General features: G+C 38.1%; 1 protein-coding gene and 2 long non-coding RNA genes across 10 annotated transcripts in view; 1 reads left to right on the top strand and 2 right to left on the bottom strand.

Annotated features, from left to right (window-relative positions):
- Positions 1 to 21,061, top strand: part of pum2 (pumilio RNA-binding family member 2) — a 110,770-nt gene that overhangs the window by 32,226 nt on the left and 57,483 nt on the right. For all 8 annotated transcript variants that reach the window (XM_082148454.1, XM_082148451.1, XM_082148456.1 and 5 more), the window contains exons 5-10: positions 1 to 188; positions 5,495 to 5,667; positions 9,532 to 9,823; positions 16,908 to 17,001; positions 17,386 to 17,490; positions 19,137 to 19,273. In XM_082148454.1, coding sequence (XP_082004580.1) covers positions 1 to 188; positions 5,495 to 5,667; positions 9,532 to 9,823; positions 16,908 to 17,001; positions 17,386 to 17,490; positions 19,137 to 19,273 — 989 coding nt within the window. The remainder of the gene's footprint in view (positions 189 to 5,494; positions 5,668 to 9,531; positions 9,824 to 16,907; positions 17,002 to 17,385; positions 17,491 to 19,136; positions 19,274 to 21,061) is intronic.
- LOC309482942 overlaps positions 1 to 21,061 on the bottom strand; it is a 212,103-nt gene that overhangs the window by 143,625 nt on the left and 47,417 nt on the right. The gene's annotated exons all lie outside the window — the stretch shown is intronic.
- LOC309482932 lies at positions 9,830 to 16,900 on the bottom strand. Its single transcript, XR_014200442.1, has 3 exons — positions 15,982 to 16,900; positions 12,779 to 15,627; positions 9,830 to 10,246 (listed from the first exon to the last, which is right to left on the bottom strand). It is a non-coding gene; the product is annotated as an uncharacterized lncRNA (long non-coding RNA).

Here is a 21,061-nt window from a genome sequence, read left to right as displayed (position 1 = left end):
ATCATTCTGTGTCTCAGCCCATTATGGTGCAAAGACGACCAGGCCAGGGCTACAATGGGAATGGAGACGCGAGCTCAGTGCTGTCACCACGCTCAGAGGGGGGTGGTCTGGGTGTGAGTATGGTGGAGTATGTCCTCAGCTCTTCTCCTGGAGAAAAGATGGATGGTCGCTACAGAAACGGAGGCTATGTGAGTCAATGATTATTTTATTATACTCTTTGGGTATCTTAATACATAACTCTAGACTTTTTTTTCAGCATATGTGATCTAAAATCAGAGCAGATTTTTTGAAAGGGAAATCTAAAAGAAACACCAGTAAATACATGCAGTTTTGAATTAAAAACGATTGGAAATGTCCTTTTTCCCAACAGAAATGAATAGGTAACTGTTCGCCCCCACTACCCCCCCACCACGAATGGTTGGGACGTCCTTGTTGACTTGACAGCTGTTTACTAGTGCTGGGTGGTGTGACCAAAAATCTGTATCGCTGTATTTAAGGTTCTTGCGGTTTCACAGTATATCAAATTATTATAAAAAAAAAATTTCACTGGACCTTTATTGTGGCTTATTTTACTGTCAAGAGTACAGAGAATAAAAAAACATTGTAAGGACAAATACAAATTTACTTTAAAACTTTATTAGAATTACTTTAATACATTTTACTGTGCAATTTCTTTCATAATTTCTTCAAGTTAGACCGAACTTTTATTTTTGCAGTTGTTGTAATAAACTTTATTATTATTATTATTATTGTTATTAGTGCTTCAGACTAACTTTTTTTTTTACTAGGAGCCACTGTAGCCCCTTACTGAAAATGTTTAGGAGCCCAAGCAGAAAATGTAGGGGCACACCTTCACATTTTCACTGTATTGCTGATAAATGCCTTAGTAATAAATAGATTTAACAAACAGAAATTACAATTTGCAGTTTTTATTTTAAGTTCACAGGGCTCCAGACTAATATTTGAGGGTAGCTGCATCGGAGCCACTAAGTTTTACAGAAAGTATTTGGTAGAATTGCGGGGCTGACCATTAAAGCACTGACCTTGAGTTTAGGTGTTAATAAAATTAAACTTCAATTATTATCATTCATAATGTCTTAATATGAATTCAAAAGCAAAACGAGTGGGAAAAAAAAATAGATATTAGGGAGTGGAAATAGCTAATAAGCCAATAGGCGCTTGCATGTCAAACAAGAAAGATATGCAAAATCATTATTAAAATTATCCGCAGTATAAATTTCTCGGCATGAGTAATGTTCAAATGTAATGTAATTTATATTTTCAAAAAATGTAAAGTGTTCTATCAAACGATACCTACCTTTTGACTAGGGATGTCCCGATACCACTTTTTCACGTCCGATACGATACCGATGCCGCAGCTTTGGCTATTTGCCGAGACCGATATCAATCCGATATTTTTATTTTATTCTTGAACTAATACTACTAATAATAAAATATATGGAAGCACTTTGCTCAATTAGCCACATAAGAACATCTCACTCAAATGGAGAACAAACACTTCTCCAGTATATAGTCCACAACAACAGTTGATAATAAAAGACTGCCACCCTTTAGGCCTATTCAAAAGACCTTGAGATATGTTTGGTAACCTGAATGAATTTAAAATTAATTTGCTATATTTCAGATCAATATATTTGTTTCCTTAAAATTTTAATTAACTTTAACTTTATTCTCATCTGAATTATAAATAATTTATTTCTGTATAAAATAATACTACTTTTAAAAACACATTTGATTTTCTTTTTTAATCAATGTAGAATGTGTAAATTAAAAATAAACAGATTTGTGCTCTGTTTTAGGACAAGAAGTGAAAACCAATGCAATATGATGAATGTCCAAAAGATGAGATCATTTTTGCTTTTAAACAGCGTGTGTGTTGTCTGTGTGTGTGTGTGTGTGTGTGTGTGTGTGTGTGTGTGTGTGTGTGTGTGTGTGTGTGTGTGTGTGTGTGTGTGTGTGATTTTGGTTGGGTGGCAGTTACAGTTTGACAAAAGCACAATGTTGTGTTTTACACAAATATAAGTAGGCTAAACACTTTTTGCAGTTTTAATGATGTCCTGTATGAAAATGACGGAGTATGTTTTTATGTTTCCACTGTTCGATCGCGCCCGTGCCTCTCTCTCACTCACACACACACACACACACACACACACACACACACACACACACACACACACACACACACACACACACACACACACACACACACACACACACACACACACACACACACACACATTCCAGCATTGCAATCTTGACATCGCAGCCTGTTCATTTTGCTGCATTCACACCAAACGCGAATAGAGCTTCAAATTTGCGTCTATCGCGTCTAGTTCGATGCTTGAACAGTTTGAATCCATTCGCGTGTCCAAAGCGAATAGGACGCGCCGCGCGCGTATAATGATAAAGCGAGCATTTGAAGCGATATAGACGCGCGTTCAGAGCTAAGGCGGGGCTACAGATTAGGTGTCCCTAAAGAACCCGCATATGTCTATGCGCGTATCTAACAGTAACGTTAGTTCCGTATTACATTAATTAATGTGTACGCGAGTTTTATTTATTTTTATACCGTGTATTCTCTGTGTAAATCCATGCACCGAACGTACGTTCAGTACGAATACATGTACCGTTCCACCCCTAATAGGTATTGGATCGTAGGTATCGGATACATTTTTTTCTCCCCTCCGATATCCGATCTAGCGTTTTGGGCCAGTATCGGCACGATACCGATGCCGTGGATCGGATCGGGACATCCCTACTTTTGACTCTCCTTGTTATAGTTTTGGAGTTAAGAGTCTTTAGTTTTGTGTGTGTCACTCAGAAAAAAATTAAAACTCTAAAAATGCCCTCAGGGCTTAAGGGGTTAATTTTTAAATAAGTGTCAGTTTTCCTACATTTTAACTTTTAGTTTTATAAATGGGGACAATCTTTGAAGAATAAAAAATAACGTTTAAATATATGATAATATTAGTTTTGAAGTGCTGGAAAAAGATGTATAGTATTTGTAAGTGTTTGACTATTTCAGCCCACAATACCATTGTAACAGTTACGGTACGTTCACACGGGGCGTCAGCGTCAACGCTTGACGGAAGGCGTGGCTGAAGTTTGGCACTGACGCCATGGTCATAGCAGCGTCAGCCAATGAAATTTAAAATGTATCCTCAGTTTGCTGCTCTTGAACAGGATGAACGTGATTGGCTGCCGCCTGGCTACTGTATTTGCATAGAGCGATCCTATTGGCTGACGCTTCCGTCTGCGGCGCTTCACTGGCGTTGCTCGCGGCAGAAGTTGAAAAATTCTCAACTTCTGCCGCGAGCAACGCCAGTGAAGCGCCGCCGACGGATCCACAATTCTTTTCGGCAACGCTTGACGTCACCCATTCAAAGTCAATGGGAAGCGTTGACGCTCACGCCCCGTGTGAACGTACCGTTAGTGTTACTACATTCAATCGAATGTTGCTGATTTGTGGACTTAGTCTTCTATAACTTGTTCATTCATGGCACGATGTTTCTCCTGGTTTCCACATCAGCGCTGTTTGATCTGATATCCATGGTTTATAACAGAGAACTTGGCGCCGAATCTGAATGCCTCTCACTAGACCTTGCAGCGATGTTATTAATTCTGTGGCGAATTCAATGGATTTCTTCACTGGATCTCCCAGCACTGTGTAGTAGAGGTGCACTACGTTGTCTATTATTCTGACTGATAAACAGTCTGTGAAGCACAATTGAGTAGCGCAGTTTCGTTATGCTTTCATTTTGTTTGCCATTTGATGTTGAGCAATGTTGTTTGCTTTCTTCATATCAGAAATCATATGGCTCTACGTGGTATTTGCAATATTAAAGAGTTCGTTTTGTGGGTTATTTATTGTGTTTTAAAATTATACGTTATAACCATTAATAAGAAGTGTATGCAGTTAATAGAAGTCCCCTCTCAATACACTCTACATAGCGTTCATCATGGCCATTGAATAGATACAGCAATTGTTTGTTACGCACCGATGTGGCGGTATTTGAAAAATACATATCGTTTGCAAAATTGAAACCAGTATACCGGATGAACCGGTTTACCTCCCAGTACTGCTGTTTACAAACAAATGCCCTTCAGAATAAAAGGAGAATTTGTAGATTGATTATTATAAATGTGGCGCTCCCAGGAACAGGAATTTGTCCCAGGAACTTTTTTCCCAGGAACTTTTTTTGCCCCAGACCGGTTGCTTTCTGCGTTTACACCGCGGTCTAAAGTACCGGGAAGGTAAACTGCGCGCAACTGCTGCTCCCAGTCTGCGACGGACAGTAATCAGTTTTGAGCGCCACATTTATAATAAGTATGGAGGAGATTCAAACTGTGCTGCAGTTATGTATTGGTTTACTAACGAGGTAATTAACAAAACAAAATAGACTAGCACTGATACTAAAGCGTGTTCGGAAAGTTCGTATGCGTATAAAATTAGACAACGTATGTTATCAGTTATTGTGAGATGCCTGGGACGAATGCGCAAAAAATTTCCTCTTGCGCAAATACGCTTTAAAAAAGCCTGAACCCTGTCTATCAATCATAAATAGTGAATAGTTTTGTAAATAGTTGTTTGTTATTAACCTCAAAGCGCTATTTCAATCCCGTTATAGTAAATTTGTAACATGGTTTGGAGTGCCTTGCAATAGATGACAATGTGTAAACATAATGACTTAATAATAAAAGATGTGGCAGAAAAGAGACGAGCACTGATAAAGCGTGTTCAGTAAGCTCGTAATGCTAACGTTAGATATAAAATTTGTATGTTATCAGCTATTGCGGATTGATTATTACTACGCATGTAATGTCAGGATTTGAGACATTAGGCCTATGTACCATTTTTGCCAGTACGGCTCTTTGTAAAGACATATGCCAACATGACATTTAAAACTAATTATGACATTTTGATTAAAGACTAAAAATTGTGTGTATATATACATTGATACATTGTTGACAATAAGACCAATAACATGGATTAAACGGTTAGTTCCCCAAAAAATTTATTTTGTAATTTTCTCACTCTCACGTGATTCTAAACCTGTATGCATTTCTTTAGTTTGTTGAATACAAAAGATATGTTTAGGTGCCCATTGACAAAAAAACCCTCAAAATATTATCTTTTATGTTTTACAGAAGAAAGTAATGACCTGATGACAGAATTTTCATTTTTGGGTAAACTGTCCCTTTCAGTAAATATGTTTTGAATTAATGAAAGCTTTAAGCAGTAAAGATGCATATCGCATGCATTTTTTTTTTTTTTTTTATGTCAAATTTCTTCTCAGACTTAAGAAATGTTGCTCAGTCATCGCCAAAAGCTTCTTTTCTGATGAACCTGTAAGTGTCGACAAATTCATTTTACTAGATTAAGATGACTTAATGGTTCATACACAACCTAAAGTAAATTGGCCTCATTCTCTCAAGAATCCCTGTGTTTAACTTTGATTGATGTTGATTTCAGGGTGGAGCAGATGCAGATCCAGATGGCAGGGAAAAGAGCGATTCAAAAGAAAAGGCTTCACCATTTGAGGAAGACAAAAGTCCTGAGATGAAAGTTGGAGATGAAGGGGATGCCTCAATAGCAAATGCCAGAGGATTGCTGAACGGGATGGACCGTGACTGTAAAGACTTCAAGTATGATAGTTATTTTCCAAGCAGAGTTGTTGTTTTTAATTTTTTTTATACCTGCTTAGCCCCGACAGACATGTAAAGTGACCAATCTGTTTTTTACTTGCTATTAAGGTTGACACTGGCCCATTGTGGATCCAGTTTAAAGGGATGTTCATCCAAAAATCTGCCATTAGATCTGTCATAATTTACTCACCCTTTGTTGTTCCAAACCTGTATGAGTTTGTTTCTTCTGTTGAACACAAAAGAAGATATTTTGAAGAATGTTGGTACCAGACAGTTGACGGTAACCATTGACATCCATAGAATGTTTTATTCTGTCTGGTTACCAACATTCTTCAAAATATCTTCGTTTTTTAGTTCAACAGAAGAAAGAAACTCATACAGGTTTGGAACAACATCTGGGTGAGTATATAGCCGCGTTTCCGCCGAAATTACCCGGAACAATTTGTCCCAGGAACTTTTTTTGCCCCAGACCGGTTGCTTTCTGCGTTTACACCGCGGTCTAAAGTACCGGGAAGGTAAACTGCGCGCAACTGCTGCTCCCAGTCTGCGACGGACAGTAATCAGTTTTGAGCGCCACATTTATAATAAGTATGGAGGAGATTCAAACTGTGCTGCAGTTATGTATTGGTTTACTAACGAGGTAATTAACAAAAAAAAATAGACGAGCACTGATACTAAAGCGTGTTCAGAAAGCTCGTATGCGTATAAAATTAGACAACGTATGTTATCAGTTATTGTGAGATGCCTGGGACGAACGCGCAAAAAATTTCCTCTTTCGCAAATGTGCTTTAAAAAAGCCTGAACCCCATCTATCAATCATAAATAGTGAATAGTCTTGTAAAGAGTTGTTTGTTACTAACCTCAAAGCGCTATTTCAATCCTGTTATAGTAAATTTGTAACATGGTTTGGAGTGCCTTGCAATAGATGACAATGTGTAAACATAATGACTTAATAATAAAAGCTGTGGCAGAAAAGAGACGAGCACTGATAAAGCGTGTTCAGTAAGCTCGTAATGCTAACGTTAGATATAAAATTTGTATGTTATCAGCTATTGCGGACATTGACCGTGAGATGGCTGGGATGAACGCGCAGAAAGTTTCCACAAATTCCCTTAATAAAGCCTGAAACTCGTCGCCAGTCCACCAGTTTTTTTTATTAAAGGGGTCATGAACTGGATTGTTTTATTATTTTATAATGTTGCCTGGGGTGCCCTTATAATGTTAGTATGATTTTTACATCAAAAATTGTCATAATTTATAAATAAAAGCCATTTTTCCAAGCCTGATTTCAGCCTCAGATTTGAACGCTCTGTTTTAAGGGGCGTGTCTGCTGTGAGACTGCAGTGCAAACGCCCACTGCTGTGATTGGCTGACATGCTTGCATATGAAATAGCTAGTATTATATGAACTCTCTCGAAAACTTTTACTACGTTTTTACTATTACAGCTATCGAGATTAACAAATCGTGAAAAGTATCGTTTAAAGCATTATATTTAAATCTATTCCATCACATGAAAGGTTGCAGCATGATGAGCACTGACTGAGCAGATGACAGACAGTCTGTTGATCGCGTGAATAAAGATCTTATTGCAACACAATTTTTGCACTCTCACAAATGCTTACACCAAATCACAATGCAAACACGATGTGAATACACAGTAAGAGCTTCGTTGTGTAGTGTAACAGTGTCATTATTTCATCACGAGTTTGGTAAGTGTCCAGATAAGCGCTCGCGCTGTGCTGTTTGATTGACAGCTTGGGCGATTGGAAAGGGATCGTTCTTTGATCGCTTTCAGTTTAAAAAATATTATTTTCATAATTCTACGAGAAATTATGTGAAGTTGATCGTTTAGTCACTGATGCATAAACAGTATTGAACGATTTTAAGAGAAATATCTGAACTTGAATAATTACACAGAAATCACTGATCGCAGATCAGGCATTAGAATACACATGGTTACTTACATGTTGCTGGCAGATCCGTGTCGGGAAATTGTGATTGACTGATTTAATAAAGTTTAACCATGCTGGAATCCGAAGGAAGCTTATGCAGACTGTCTTCTTCCACAAACAGGCACTGCACAATATTTAGTAAACAGCATGTTTATTGCTTGGAAGTAGCTTGATCCGGTTTAGCAATTATCATGTCGTCCTATGTTATTTAGCATGTTTGGGCGAATCGGTGGGCAGGGCTAAACAGGCCGTGTTGAAGTAGGCGTTGATCTTCTTTTGTGGGGGCGGTGTTTTATCCTCTTTGACGTCATAGTTCCCCACTTTGAAAAACGAGTCGTTTGCTGAGCCTGATGTCTATAAAAGCTTTTATTGGACTAACAAGGTAGTTTTCAGTTCTGAAACTTACAGGATATTATTATAGTATGATGATCTCTTATATGTCAAAAGCTCAAGGAAATTTTGATTTCTCAGTTCATCACCCCTTTAAATTCCATATTTGCAGACAGACAACTCTTACTGCATGAAGCCACGACACGAACCGCAATAGATTTTTTTAAAAGGGAGGTTAAAAATAAATAAATGCTGCGTGGAGTCATCCAACCAAAATGTGGCGTGAACACAACCAATCAGCTTGTGCAGCGCACAAGTCCCACCCCTGAAAGTTCCTGAACTTTGAAAAAGTACTACCTCATGAGCAGGGACTATCGGAAGGGGAAATATTTACCCGGAACTTCATTTAGACCCTGGTTCCTGCGGTGTAAACGCATCGAGTACCAGCCTAAAGTTCCTAGTTCCTGGGGAATGTTCCTGCGGTGGAAACGCGGCTAATGATGACAGAATTTTCTTTTTTGGGTGAACTAACCCTTTAATGTTGCTGCATCATAAATGCCCCCAGAGATGTCAGAGTTGTGGTAGCTATAACTTTGTGCTAAATAAAGCACAAAAAGAGTGGCTCATTTATAGCACATTCTTTGCCAAGAAGTAATAAACTGACTGGTTTTGTGCGTGTGGCTAATAATGCAAAATCTCCCTTAAAGCTTCAAATGTTGAGTAATTAAGTTTCTGATCGGCATCATAGCTAATGATGGAACAAGTTGTGATATAATGCTTAACAGGCAATCTAAATGTGTAATTTTTTTTGTTTTAAAAATACCCTTATCTCAGCTTATATGCCATTCATAAGTTAATTATCCCAAAATGTGTCAGCACTGGATGTATGGAAGCATGAGCACTCTGAAACAGCAAGATTGTCTTAACTAATGACGTGAGGTTGGGGATGGGATTATCTGTCTGACCAATGTAAGTGGCATAAAACTTGTTGCTTCTTCTTGAAATCCAAAACAAAACTATGTACGCCTTTATTATAAAGTAATAAGCCCCTTGAAGCAGTGATTTACAGTGAATTTAGAAAACCCCCTTAGCTGTTCTAAATTCCTTATAAATCACGGCTTCAAGGGGCTTATTGCTTTTATAAAATGGATACTCCATAAAAATATAAATTTTACTATTTATTTTATTTATAAAATAAACACCAGCAACAAAAAATATAACGTTATTATAACACATTTATTCCTCTGCCAAGCATTGTAATTCCAAAGAGATTGCCAAGCAACACATGCAGCAACAAAGAATCAGTTGCGCAGTAATACTAATGTAATGCGGTCACAGGTGTATGTTTGTTGAGTAATTTACAATGGCTTCGAACGCGGCTCAACCAATCAGAATCAAGGACCGGAACTATCCGTTTAATAAAAACAAATTTAAACTCAAATTGAAAACGAATAAAAACTGAGATTTTAAAAACTTTATGGCCTTCAATAGGGCAGTGATTAGTGACACTGCAAAAATTTCTTTGCTTCATTATTTATATATGAAGTAAGTTTACTTTGATTTAAAACTGATTTCCTTCAGCCCCACCCCAGGCAGTCGCCAGGCATCCCCCACAGAGGCGGTTGAACGACTGGGCCCCAGTCAGGCCGGTCTGGAAATGATGGTGCAGCATCACCCGCACGCTCTGCAGCCACCCAACGTCACAAACAAACCCCCCACCGAGGACTTCCAGAGCCAGGAAGCCCAGAGCATGGGCGGCATGGAGCAGCAGGTGGGCATGGAGTCACTCCAATTTGACTATGCTGGAAACCAGATCCAGGTGGACTCATCTGGTGCTCCAGTCAACCTGTTTGACTACAACTCCCAACAGCAGGTACAGATACTCATTTAGGGCTGAGCGATATGATAAAATTCATATTTTAGGTATGAACAGTTTTATTTTTCCGAGAACAATTTATTTCACGTGATGATTATTTTTGTAATTAAATTTTTTTGGGTAAAAATAACAAAGCAAATTACAAACAATTGAACAAAGGACTGAAGGTGTATTTAACATGTAGTATTAAAATACTACAGAAATTGAATTAAATGTTAAACTAAAACGCTTTACTGTATGGATTAAATTTAACATTGATACAAACAGCAGCAAGTATATTAGGCTGCTGTCACTTAATGCACAGATCTGATTAGTGTTGTCAACGTACCGGTACTTCGGTACCAAGCCGGTACTGAAAATGTGACGATACCAGCATTTCTGTAGTACCGGGTATATTCGGTACCCACTAATAGGCAGCTGCTTTAAAGGGGTCATATAATGCCATTTTTGTACAAGTTAACCCTCTGGGGACCAAGCTGTTTTTGGGGCCCTTGAGATGTTCTGACATGCTCTGACATTTGTGCTTTTTTCAGTTATTTATAAACATGTTAATGGCAAAGGTGTAAATTCACTCTATATAGCACAAACAGGCCTACCATAATATGCGAGCAACATGTATGTAGATGTTTGTATTTTTAAGAGAATAATGTTTATGCGTGGTTATTTAAAAAAATAAAAATGAAAGTTGCTGAAATAAGACCACAAAACTCATACAAAATATGTGCCCACAAGACTTTTGACTAATGGATGTTGTCCCTTTCAGTTCTAGCTTCAAAATTATGTGAAAATAGTCTTGCTTTATCGTTCACAAAAAAAAATACATTGATTTAAATGGTGTAAAACAGGTTTTGCTTGGAAAGCCAATATGCGAGGGGGAGGAGTAGTTTACACCTTAGTCCCACCCACTCTGCATAATGACTCTGCATAATTAGCCATTCATTCAGGTGTGACACTGACTGAGCCACAATGCAAAGACAAAATATATATTTTGAAGAAGACTTATATTGACCATTTAAGATTTTGCTTACATCTATCTTGTAAATATGTTTTGCTATTTTATTAAAAAGGTTACAATTACAACAATAATTACAATTTCAGCAATATTTCTGCAAAAAAGTACTCTTTCTTTGTAAAAAAAAAAAAAAAAAGATTATAGGCCTACATTTTATCATATGTATTCATTAGTTTGAATATAGCCAACATTGGAACATCTTAGTCTATGACTTTATTTTTGACAAAATAGTATTTTATATATATTCAGAAAAGCTTATTTGATGTGACAGTATATTCTACAGTAAAAACTGTACCCAAATCTAGTCAACAAAATGTTGTCTTTCATACTTCGCCTGACTGTAACGCAGTAACTGTAACTGTAAAAGCAGTTTATTCTTTCACACACAGACGCGCGATTCATATTTAGGCTAAACACTCTTTACAAATAGACGCGCGATTCATATTATAGAAACGCGATTCATCTTTTTGTTTACATAAGCCTACAACGTTATTCCATAACGTTATTCCACATTAACACTTGAGAAAGGATAACTTAGCCTACCTCACTCCTCAGCGGGATCTGCTCCTCATATCAGCACGGAAAATTTTCTCCATAAGGTAGGCTATATTATGCCTCTTTGTTTACAGCTGATGTGGGGGCGTTTCACAGACTGAAATGGTTCTCAGAATTTGCGTTTGAATAGCACGCGCTCTCCGGGGAGTGGTCACATTACTTTTGAATGGCTCGTAATGAGCTCGACTGGAGTCGCTCTCTTTTTATACAGATTACAGAAGCTGATAATATTTGTTTTTTATATAAATTACTTCATTTAAAAGCTGCGATCTCAAGCTTTATGCCCGTGGGTCTGTTTGCCTGTTTGACTGAATTTTCGCGGAGTTATAGATAATTTTCGAACGCGTTTCAAATGGGAGTTTACTGACAGAGAGAAGGCAGAAATAGCATCATGTTAGTTTTTCTTTATTTGTCAAAAAGCAAAACACTTTATTTGTATTGTGAGTATACAGAAAAAAAATAGAAACTGAACAGGATCGATTGATGTATTACACGAAAATGAAAGATCAAAATTAACAGAGCATTTTGTGTTTATTTTTCATTGCTAAAAAAAAAAAACGAGCAAAACGCGCGGGCGCGTTTTTGGTCCCCAGAGGGTTAATATGATTCTTTAGGGTCTAAATTAAAAGTTTGTAATATACTTTAATTAAAAATTCTCATTAGTATTGTAAGAAAACCCTCATTTTACCTGGTCAAAAACAGCTCTGTTTTCAGCACGCCGTGTAAGTGCATGCGTCTTTAAATGATAATGAGCTTTGCTCACTCCGCCCCTCTGTTCTGTGTGTACACCGTTTCTAATAATAACACAATAACCATAACGCGTTGTTCATTATAAACGTGGGATTATGAATTATATTGAGAACGTCGTACATAGAAAACATGCCGTAATGTACCCTGAGTGTAAACAGCCGCATTCATTGTGAAGTGCAAGCGATTTGCAAAGATTAATATAAATATTAATATAAAGGTTAATAAAACGTTACACTCACTTCAGTTATTCTGGAGGTGCAGCAGGAACACGAATAGTTGGTACCGATCCTTTTTTCAGGAGAAGCTTCTTAGCAAAACCAGCTTTATAACGTTACTGACCCTCGTTTGTAAAGCAGTCTGGTGGAATGATTCGCGCAAACATGAAAGCATTGCTGTTGATCGTGGGGAATATTCCCTTCGAAAACAAACTCAGCCACTGCGTCTTCAGCGGTTCGGATTTAGGAACATCAAAATGACTGCTGTGTTCGTTATTACACCCAAGAACAGAACACCACAATCGCTTAGACGCCATTCTGCTCATAGACAGTGCTCCAACGTTTCAACAATGACTGCGCCAGTACAATCAACTTTCAGTACAATCAACTTGTAAAAGTGCATGTACCATTATATGACACCTTTAAGTCGCTTCCGTATTTTTATCTAAGTGCGGGGCTCCAGACTAACTTTTTTACTTGGAGCACTGTCTGTAGCCGATATATACCACGATATAGTGTCTGTGTATATTACACTGCAAAAAGACTATTTAAATATTAACCCTGCATGTTCTGCTTGTCTCTGTGAGAATTGAATGGCGCAGTTTCATTTACCCACACACACACACACACACACACACACACACACACACACACACACACTGAAACTGTTTTCAGTCTCTGCTGCCTCACGATATGATGACATGATGAAATTAATCTCCAGAGCCACTCTGAGAGTCACTTAATGAGCATTTTACCGTTTAATTTGAGAAAAAAATATCGTCATATCATACACACACAGAAACTCAAAGGTCTTCACGGCAACCCGTCAAAATAAAAGTTCAGTTTAACTTAATTGACAGAAATAATGAGGCTACTGTACAGTAGATTTAGCTACGTCTCCATGGGATTTTTTTTTATAAGCAATATTTACGTTTAAACAGCATGTAGCCTTTAATGCTTATATGTATTATTTACTTATGATTACTGTCATAAATAAAGTCATTGAATTGAATTTAATATTTTTTTTCAAATAGTTAAATAAAATAGAAAATAGTTCCAACAGATTTTGCTGTGGTACTGAAATTGGTACCGAGAACTGTAAAATGTTAATGGTATCGGTACCGACTACTGGAATTTTAGTACCGTGACATCCCTAGATCTGATATACTGACATCTGGGGCCTATACCATGAAGCCGGTTTAGGTGGCTAGCCAGCTATGTTTCAGTTTAGTTTCCGCCAACCCTGGGTTTTAGGTACTATGAAAGTAGCTTGGCTTTAATCGGAGTTCGTCGCCATGGTATCTTACGCTGCATGGCTAACCTGCTCCGGGGCAGGTTATGTTCTGGATTCAAGATCTCAGACTGAAGTTTGACCAATCAGCTGAGAGCAAAGAAACATATAGGTGATGTAACTTATTCCCAGGGTCTGTTGCAATGACTTCACCTTTTCTTCCAAATCCGGTGGACATCTCAGCTCAAATTGTTTGACGAGCACTTCGTAGAGAGAGTTTTTAGCCGGACAAAATCCCCTTGCCTTTCCTGATAGTTACTTGTATGAATTTATGAAAGATACAGATTTTCCGCGGAAGGAATGTCTTATCTTTGCGAACTTCTTGAGTTTCTTCTTCATAAAGAATTTAACACGTCGAATTCATGCACTTACTGTACCGCAAATGGTATTGCGTTGCGTTTTTTTGCAAGTGGTACATACTTGCACGGTGGGTGACGCACAGAAGCTAGGGGAAAACACGGTTTGTCGAACCATTCGCAAGGTGGTCCTCGCTCTGCAGGAGTACATGAATAGTTTCATTAATAGTGTTCCCCGGACATTTATCGTCCATGTCCATAAAAGAGGGCTTTTATAAAATTGCCGGTAAAATATATTGATAGGGTGACATCACATGAGCACTTTTTTTTTTTTTTTTAAGCAAATTTCACAAATGTACTATACAATATAATACATGTTAAGAATTATTTTAAATCTTTTTTTATTATTATTCTGTTAATCTTATGATAGGATTCCCTAGAGTCATTGCAACATGTATGCAGTCTATTGCTCCAATCTCCACTGCTCTAGGGGAACATGAGGCAGATTATGTTAATAGGAAGTCCTATCACAGCCTTAATGTTCAGGTAGAGATGATGTGAATATGTGAGATGATTATTTTCTGTGAGATGAATCTTTAAATTAATAGAAACATTAACAGATATAACAATGATCTACTAAACATTTCATCTGCAGACGACTTGTGGTCATGAACGTATGATCACAAGTTTGGATGCCAAATGGCCTGGCTCCAGTGCTTGTCTCACAAATTTTCCGTGAGTCTGTGTTGTGTCAGCGCTTTGAGGAAAGCAAGTTAAATTTGGTACAGTACAAAACACTGTTAATTTGAACTGAGATAGAAAAACCTACACAATAACCCCCTATCATGACCCTCAGACAGGGCCACAGCACCGCTTAAATGTGGCCCTCAGTAAAACCAGAGTGAAGATAGAGATGACCTTTGTCATCCTAAAGGCACATTTCAACTGTGTTCGGCGCTTAAGAGTCACCAGAGCGGGCATCACAGATAGTGGCTGCATGTGCCATTCTGCACAATATAGCCACCAGTAGAAAGGAGCGAGAAGCACCACAAAACCAGCTTCTCCCGGATGAAACTGACCCGATCACACTTGACCACCCAGCTGGTGCAGATGTAGATGCAATCACCATACAATATTACACTTAATAAAAGCACATTGAAACTGCAGATAGGTCTCAAACTGTTTTATTGGTTTTGTGGGATGGGAGGGAGAAAGAGAGCAAGAGAAAGTTGCATTAATAAATATTCATACTAAAGTGTTACTTGGTTAAATAAGTTCACATACTGAGATCAGTTTTATCCTGCTGTTTGATCTCCAATTTTTTTTTTTTTTTTTTTTTGAAGCCTCTTCAGCTCAGTCCAGCTCCTTTAGTGAACAGTCTAGTTCAAGACTCCTTTAGTGAACAGTCTAGTTCAAGACTCCTTTAGTGAACAGTCTAGTTCAAGACTCCTTTTGTACAGGGCCCTGACTGAGTCTGTTTTCACCTGAAACAATTCCACCACAAACATGATCATTACAAGTTTTCTGGAGGCTCATCAAATCACAAAAAGTTCCTTGACTTCCTACAAACACAGGACTGACTGTAATTTATGTCAAGGGTTTTAAATCCTTACCTTGTTCACATTTCTTCTGAAGCCCATTGAGGTAGAGGCCTCAGTTTCTGGGGCAGGTTGTGAAAAATCCTACAATAAAAGAGATGTATAAGGGCCAGTCCCTTTTTTATGCCACACATTCAAATGTTTGCCATAATAAAAAGCCCAGTGCATTCACATCAGCAACTGTCTGAGAACACACAGACAGAGTGTCTTCATTTTCTCCACCCTAATAAATAAAAATAGGCCAATGTAAAGCATAACTGTTGTAAAGCAGGTTATGTTTGGTGTTCTGCCTGCTGCATACTGACATCTGTGTGGGAGACTGTGTGTATGTGTGCTGGCTTCAACAGGGACACTGTATTTCCCTCTACTGCAGAACATACAGTCAGCAATATTTTAAACTTAAAAGTAGTAATGTATTGCACACGTACCCAGTGTTACTTGCTTAGAGGAGCCAGCACCAGGGTCAGATTCTACAGCACCTGTAATCACATCCATAATCGGCCGTCCCTTATGCCTACTCAGAGCCAACTCCTCCGCCAGTGTATTCTGGTTTTCTGAATTTAACTCTTTATTTCTGTTTGCTGCAAACAAGTGTTTGTGATAAAATGTTCACAAAAGTAATAAAAGGTTGTGGTAAATACTCACCACTTTGAATTATATTTTTATATTTTGTCTTTATCTGCTGCCAAGAACATTTGGAGTTGGGGTTGCATCTAAAAATCTAAAAATCAATGAATATTAATCTTTCTTAGAACATACATGCACATTTTTTATATATTATAAAAATAGGCTATAGGCTATATTACACATATAGGCTACACATACATATATAGTATACATCATTTTACATAAATATAGAACGTATTTGTTTAACTTACACATTAACAATCAGCCATCTTTCTCCAACAGTCTTATCTTGCTTTGGCAGCAGAGCAGTTTCAAGCTTGAAATACATATTTAAATTCATCGTAATTATGAATGATTATCTCTTGCTCCTCTGCGGAAAAATATATCGCTCTCGCTCTACCCGCGATTGGTTGTTCAGCGTCGACGTCACTCTTTTATGTGCACGCGCGCGTGGAGTAATCATAGCTTAAGGATCAAAGCCTGAGTTGACAGAGAAAGTTGATGAGCTGCATCATGGTACCAATAAAGCCTGATTGCATCGGTTTTGTCAACTCAAAACTAATCCTGTAACCCCGAGTTTGTTCAGCTACCTTCATGGTACAGGCCCCAGGTTTTTGCTCAACTGATCCCAAACATGAACGGTATTGTGAATTTGGAGTATTTCTGGTTGCTGCTTATGCAGAAGAAAAAATGTGTTAATAAAAAGATGTAATAACTTGTTCTTTTTGTTTTTTTAGTTGTTCCAGAGATCTGGTCATCTCACAGTTCAGCAGCTGACTGCAGCACAGCAGCAACAGTATGCCCTTGCTGCAGCCCAACAGCAACACCTCGGTAACACAACCTCTTACTGACATTTACTTTCATACAGAGACTCCCTTATCCCTTTTCCGCCACATGGTGCTGATCATACATGTTTTTGGAACATAGAATTCATAAACATGGTATTTTTAGCTAAATATTTTTTTTCAAATGGCTGGAGAAAATAAAGTGACTGGAGTAGCTATGCCTGGGCTCGGTACCTTACTCAAGACTCAATTATGATGCAAGCTTGTGAACTTGCCAAAAGCTCAACTCTAAAGCTCAAGTCCTTAGCAGCCAAAAACTTGGGGTTAATTTTATTGTGCATGTGTATTTTGTAGTGTAACAGGCAGTCTCCAAATGAATCTGTCCTGTGTTGTTTTGAATCTAATATTTTTTTGTTTGTTTTTTTGGTAGGCCTTGCACCTGCGTTTGTGCCAAACCCTTACATCATCAATGCTGGCCCTCCTGGAACAGACCCTTACACCGCTGCAGGATTGGCAGCAGCCGCAACACTTGCAGGTATACATTTAAATTTTTTACATTTACATTTATTCATTTAGCTGACACTTTTATCCAGAGCGTATATATGTCAGAGGTCGCACGCCTCTGGAGCAACTAGGGGTTAAGTGTCTTGCTCAGGGACACATTGGTGTCTCACAGTGGATTCGAACCCGGGTCTCTCACACCAAAGGCATGTGTCTTATCCACTGCGCCACCACCACCCCTATGTATACACATGTACTAGGGGTTTCATCAACTAGTCGACTAGCCGACTAGTCGACTGTCACAACCACTAGTCGGCGCTGTCGGCCCTAATCGACTAGTCGGAAAACAAAATGGCGTCAGGCGCTGAGGTACCTATGCGTCCAAAACGGTCAAGGTCATGGAGTGCAGTGTCGCATTTGGTGCAATATAGATGGACACGCAAAACGGGACACATTCAGAATTAATAAACATTTAGTAAACTACAGAACAGCGCGAGTGGGAAATGCCGCACCTCACACGGGCAGGGCTACGAGAACGGACACTGCACTGGTGATATAAAACGCACACACACAGGTCTGTTAACTTAAGCTATACTTTTAAGGTTGTCTAATATTTTTCTGACTAACAAATTACTGACACAGTAGGCTAAAGGGTAGATTTAAAAAAAGAAAAACGAAATTTAAATAAAGAAAAAACGAAATTTAAATAAAGAAAAAACGAAATTTAGGCTAAATAAAACAAATGAAATTTAAATTAAGAAAAAACGAAATTTAAATAAAGAAAAAACGAAATTTAAAAAAGAAAAACGAAATTTAAATAAAGAAAAAACGAAATTTAAATAAAGAAAAACGAAATTAAGTTAAATTAAAAACGAGATTAATTTAAATTAAAAACGAGATTAATTTAGATTGATAATAACGGGTAAAAAGACTAATACATTTTGTTTCTATTATTCTATTTTCCACAATGTCAAAGCAACGCAGCTTAACCGAAAACACAAGCTCAGGCATGCACTTCGGTCCATACAAACTCCGCTGTTCTGCACTCTAGCGGTTCGAGCCGCGCCTGAATCGCGTGTCTCACGCAGGCAGTGTGCAAACTCCAACCTGTTAAGCTGAGACGCTCACGCCACGCAGCCAGTGTGTCGCAGGTGATACAAAAATATAGTGGTTCAGTATAACCTACATCAAACTTGTATCGGCCTATATATGCTTAAATGATATTTGCTTAAAGATGCAATGAAAAAATGCACAGTTAAAACTATATGCAAAAAATATGTCGTGATGTTGACAATGTTATTGTCTGAGGCTAGCCATGTGGCAATGTTTATCTGCAACGTTCGCTGATGCGCGTGGTGTGGCAGTTCATAACAAGAATGTTTTAAATGAATGCTGCTGTTTTTGTATTAACACAAGAATAACTGATGAATTTATTTATGTTATTTCTGAATTTCAAACATACATTTCCAATAATTCACCAGAACTCCTTCCTCTGTCTTCCTTAACAATGCTCAATGCGTTAATGCGTCGACTAGTAAAAAGCAAAAAAACTAGCAAAAATCAGTAGTTGTGAAACCCCTAACATGTACACACTTTATAAATATCAATCATAGCATAGACAATCCTGGGATCTTAAATATGGAGAGTCCTTAGTATGCAGCTCATTATTTATTCCTACAGGTCCGGCTGTAGTCCCTCCTCAGTACTATGGAGTCCCGTGGGGCGTGTATCCAGCCAACCTCTTCCAACAACAGACTGCAGCTGCCGCCAGTCATTCTGCCAACCAGCAGGCATCCAATCAGGGACCAGGACAGCAGGTTAATGAAATATCAGCATATAAGCCTTGTTCATCAAGCTAACTTGTACTGAACCAAGGCTATCAACAACACCTGTGGCATAATGTTGATTAACACAGTAAAAAAAAAAAAAGAGGGGAATTGCAGTGGGACGTGCAGTGGGAGCACACAGGGTTATTTTAAATATTAAAATGCACACTGTTGTATAACATTTCACAGGTCTTCAAAGGTAAAAACCATAGCGGATCTGAACTTCACTTAGGGTCTGTTTACACCTGGTCACTTCATGTGTTTTTACTGATCAGATAGTTATCTGCTTTATCAAAACGATTCAATTTACACCTGGTCACATAAATGTGTTTTTTGCAAAACTGCTATAAATCCGATTCCCGCGCTATATTTAAAGGGATAGTTCACTTTGAAATAAAATTTTGGTATGTTTTAGCTTACCTCAAGGGCATCCAAGATGTAGGTGTCTTTTTTTCCGCAGTAGTTTCAATTTTGATATTTTTAGGTCAAACCGTTCTTGTCTGTCAGTCATATAATGCAGGTCTATGGTCACTATCTCAAAGAGCATGCACAGAGTCCAAATTAAAACAATTCCCCATCGTCCAAATTAAACAATTCCCCATCGTAAGTACACATTGATGGCCTAAGACACGAAACGAGCGGTTTGTGTGAGAAAACGAACAGTATTTATATAGTTATTACCTCTTGAACACAGCCACGTCCAAGTGATCTGAGGGCGCGCTGTGTGACGTGTGCGCAGACTGGTGCATAGATATATACACTAGATGTCGCCTTGGCTACTGCAGTTCATTGGAAAGAAACCGTAGGCCATCAATGTGTACTTACGATGGGGAATTGTTTTAATTTGGACTCTGTGCATGCTCTTTGAGACAGTGACCACAGACCTGCATTATATGACTGACAGACAAGAACGGTTTGACCTAAAAATATCAAAATTGAAACTACTGCGGAAAAAAAGACACCTACATCTTGGATGCCCTTGAGGTAAGCTAAAACATACCAAAATTTAATTTCAAAGTGAACTATCCCTTTAAATGAGTTCACTTCACCGAAAGCAACAGATATGAGCTGCATTTTATTGATCATCAGCTAATTTCAAAATCAAAGACAGCAATAAAAGAGCGACAACAGCACTAGTAAGATCATTTAGTTTCTTTACTTTTAATGAAGATTATTGTGTAAGCGTCTGCGACATACTTTCACTTTAATTTGCGATATATAACATTTTTTTAAAGATAAAAGATGTAAAGATACAGATTGCTGGTTGCTGTTAAAGATTAAAGATATAAGCACGTTGGCTTGATGAAGAGATCCTCAGCTGCTCATCTGCGGCGATTCGTATAGCAGTAGCGCCGTCATATCTGGCTATAACATGACATATAGCAAATAACACGCTCTCTCACGTTTATTTATTGGCATTGTTGGGAGGAGTAAAATTTACAGATGTGGTTTCAACAACCATATGCATTTACACTTGTCCAGTTTCATCTGGAATGCGGCCCAGACCACTTCCTGAAGTGGTTTAAGCGATCAGATTTAAATCCGTCTCAAATGCGTTTCGGAGGGCATTTACACCTGGTCTTTTTACAACCTGGTTTAAAATGGTTAATAATAGAATAAGACCAAATTTATGTAGTCTATTTGCCGTCATCGTCCTCCTGCCAAATACAGTCTTTGGTTGCGGTTGTGTGTGTGTGTGTGTATGTATTAGTGCTGGATGGAAAACGGTTTACCTGATATACCGGTTTCAATTTTGCAAACGATATGTATGTTTTTTCT

The sequence above is a fragment of the Leuciscus leuciscus genome (genome assembly GCF_965113295.1).
Source record: "Leuciscus leuciscus genome assembly, chromosome: 19".
NCBI lineage: Eukaryota > Metazoa > Chordata > Actinopteri > Cypriniformes > Leuciscidae > Leuciscus > Leuciscus leuciscus.
The sequence above is the reverse complement of the archived record's forward strand: the minus strand, read 5'-3'. Positions and strand labels throughout refer to the sequence as shown.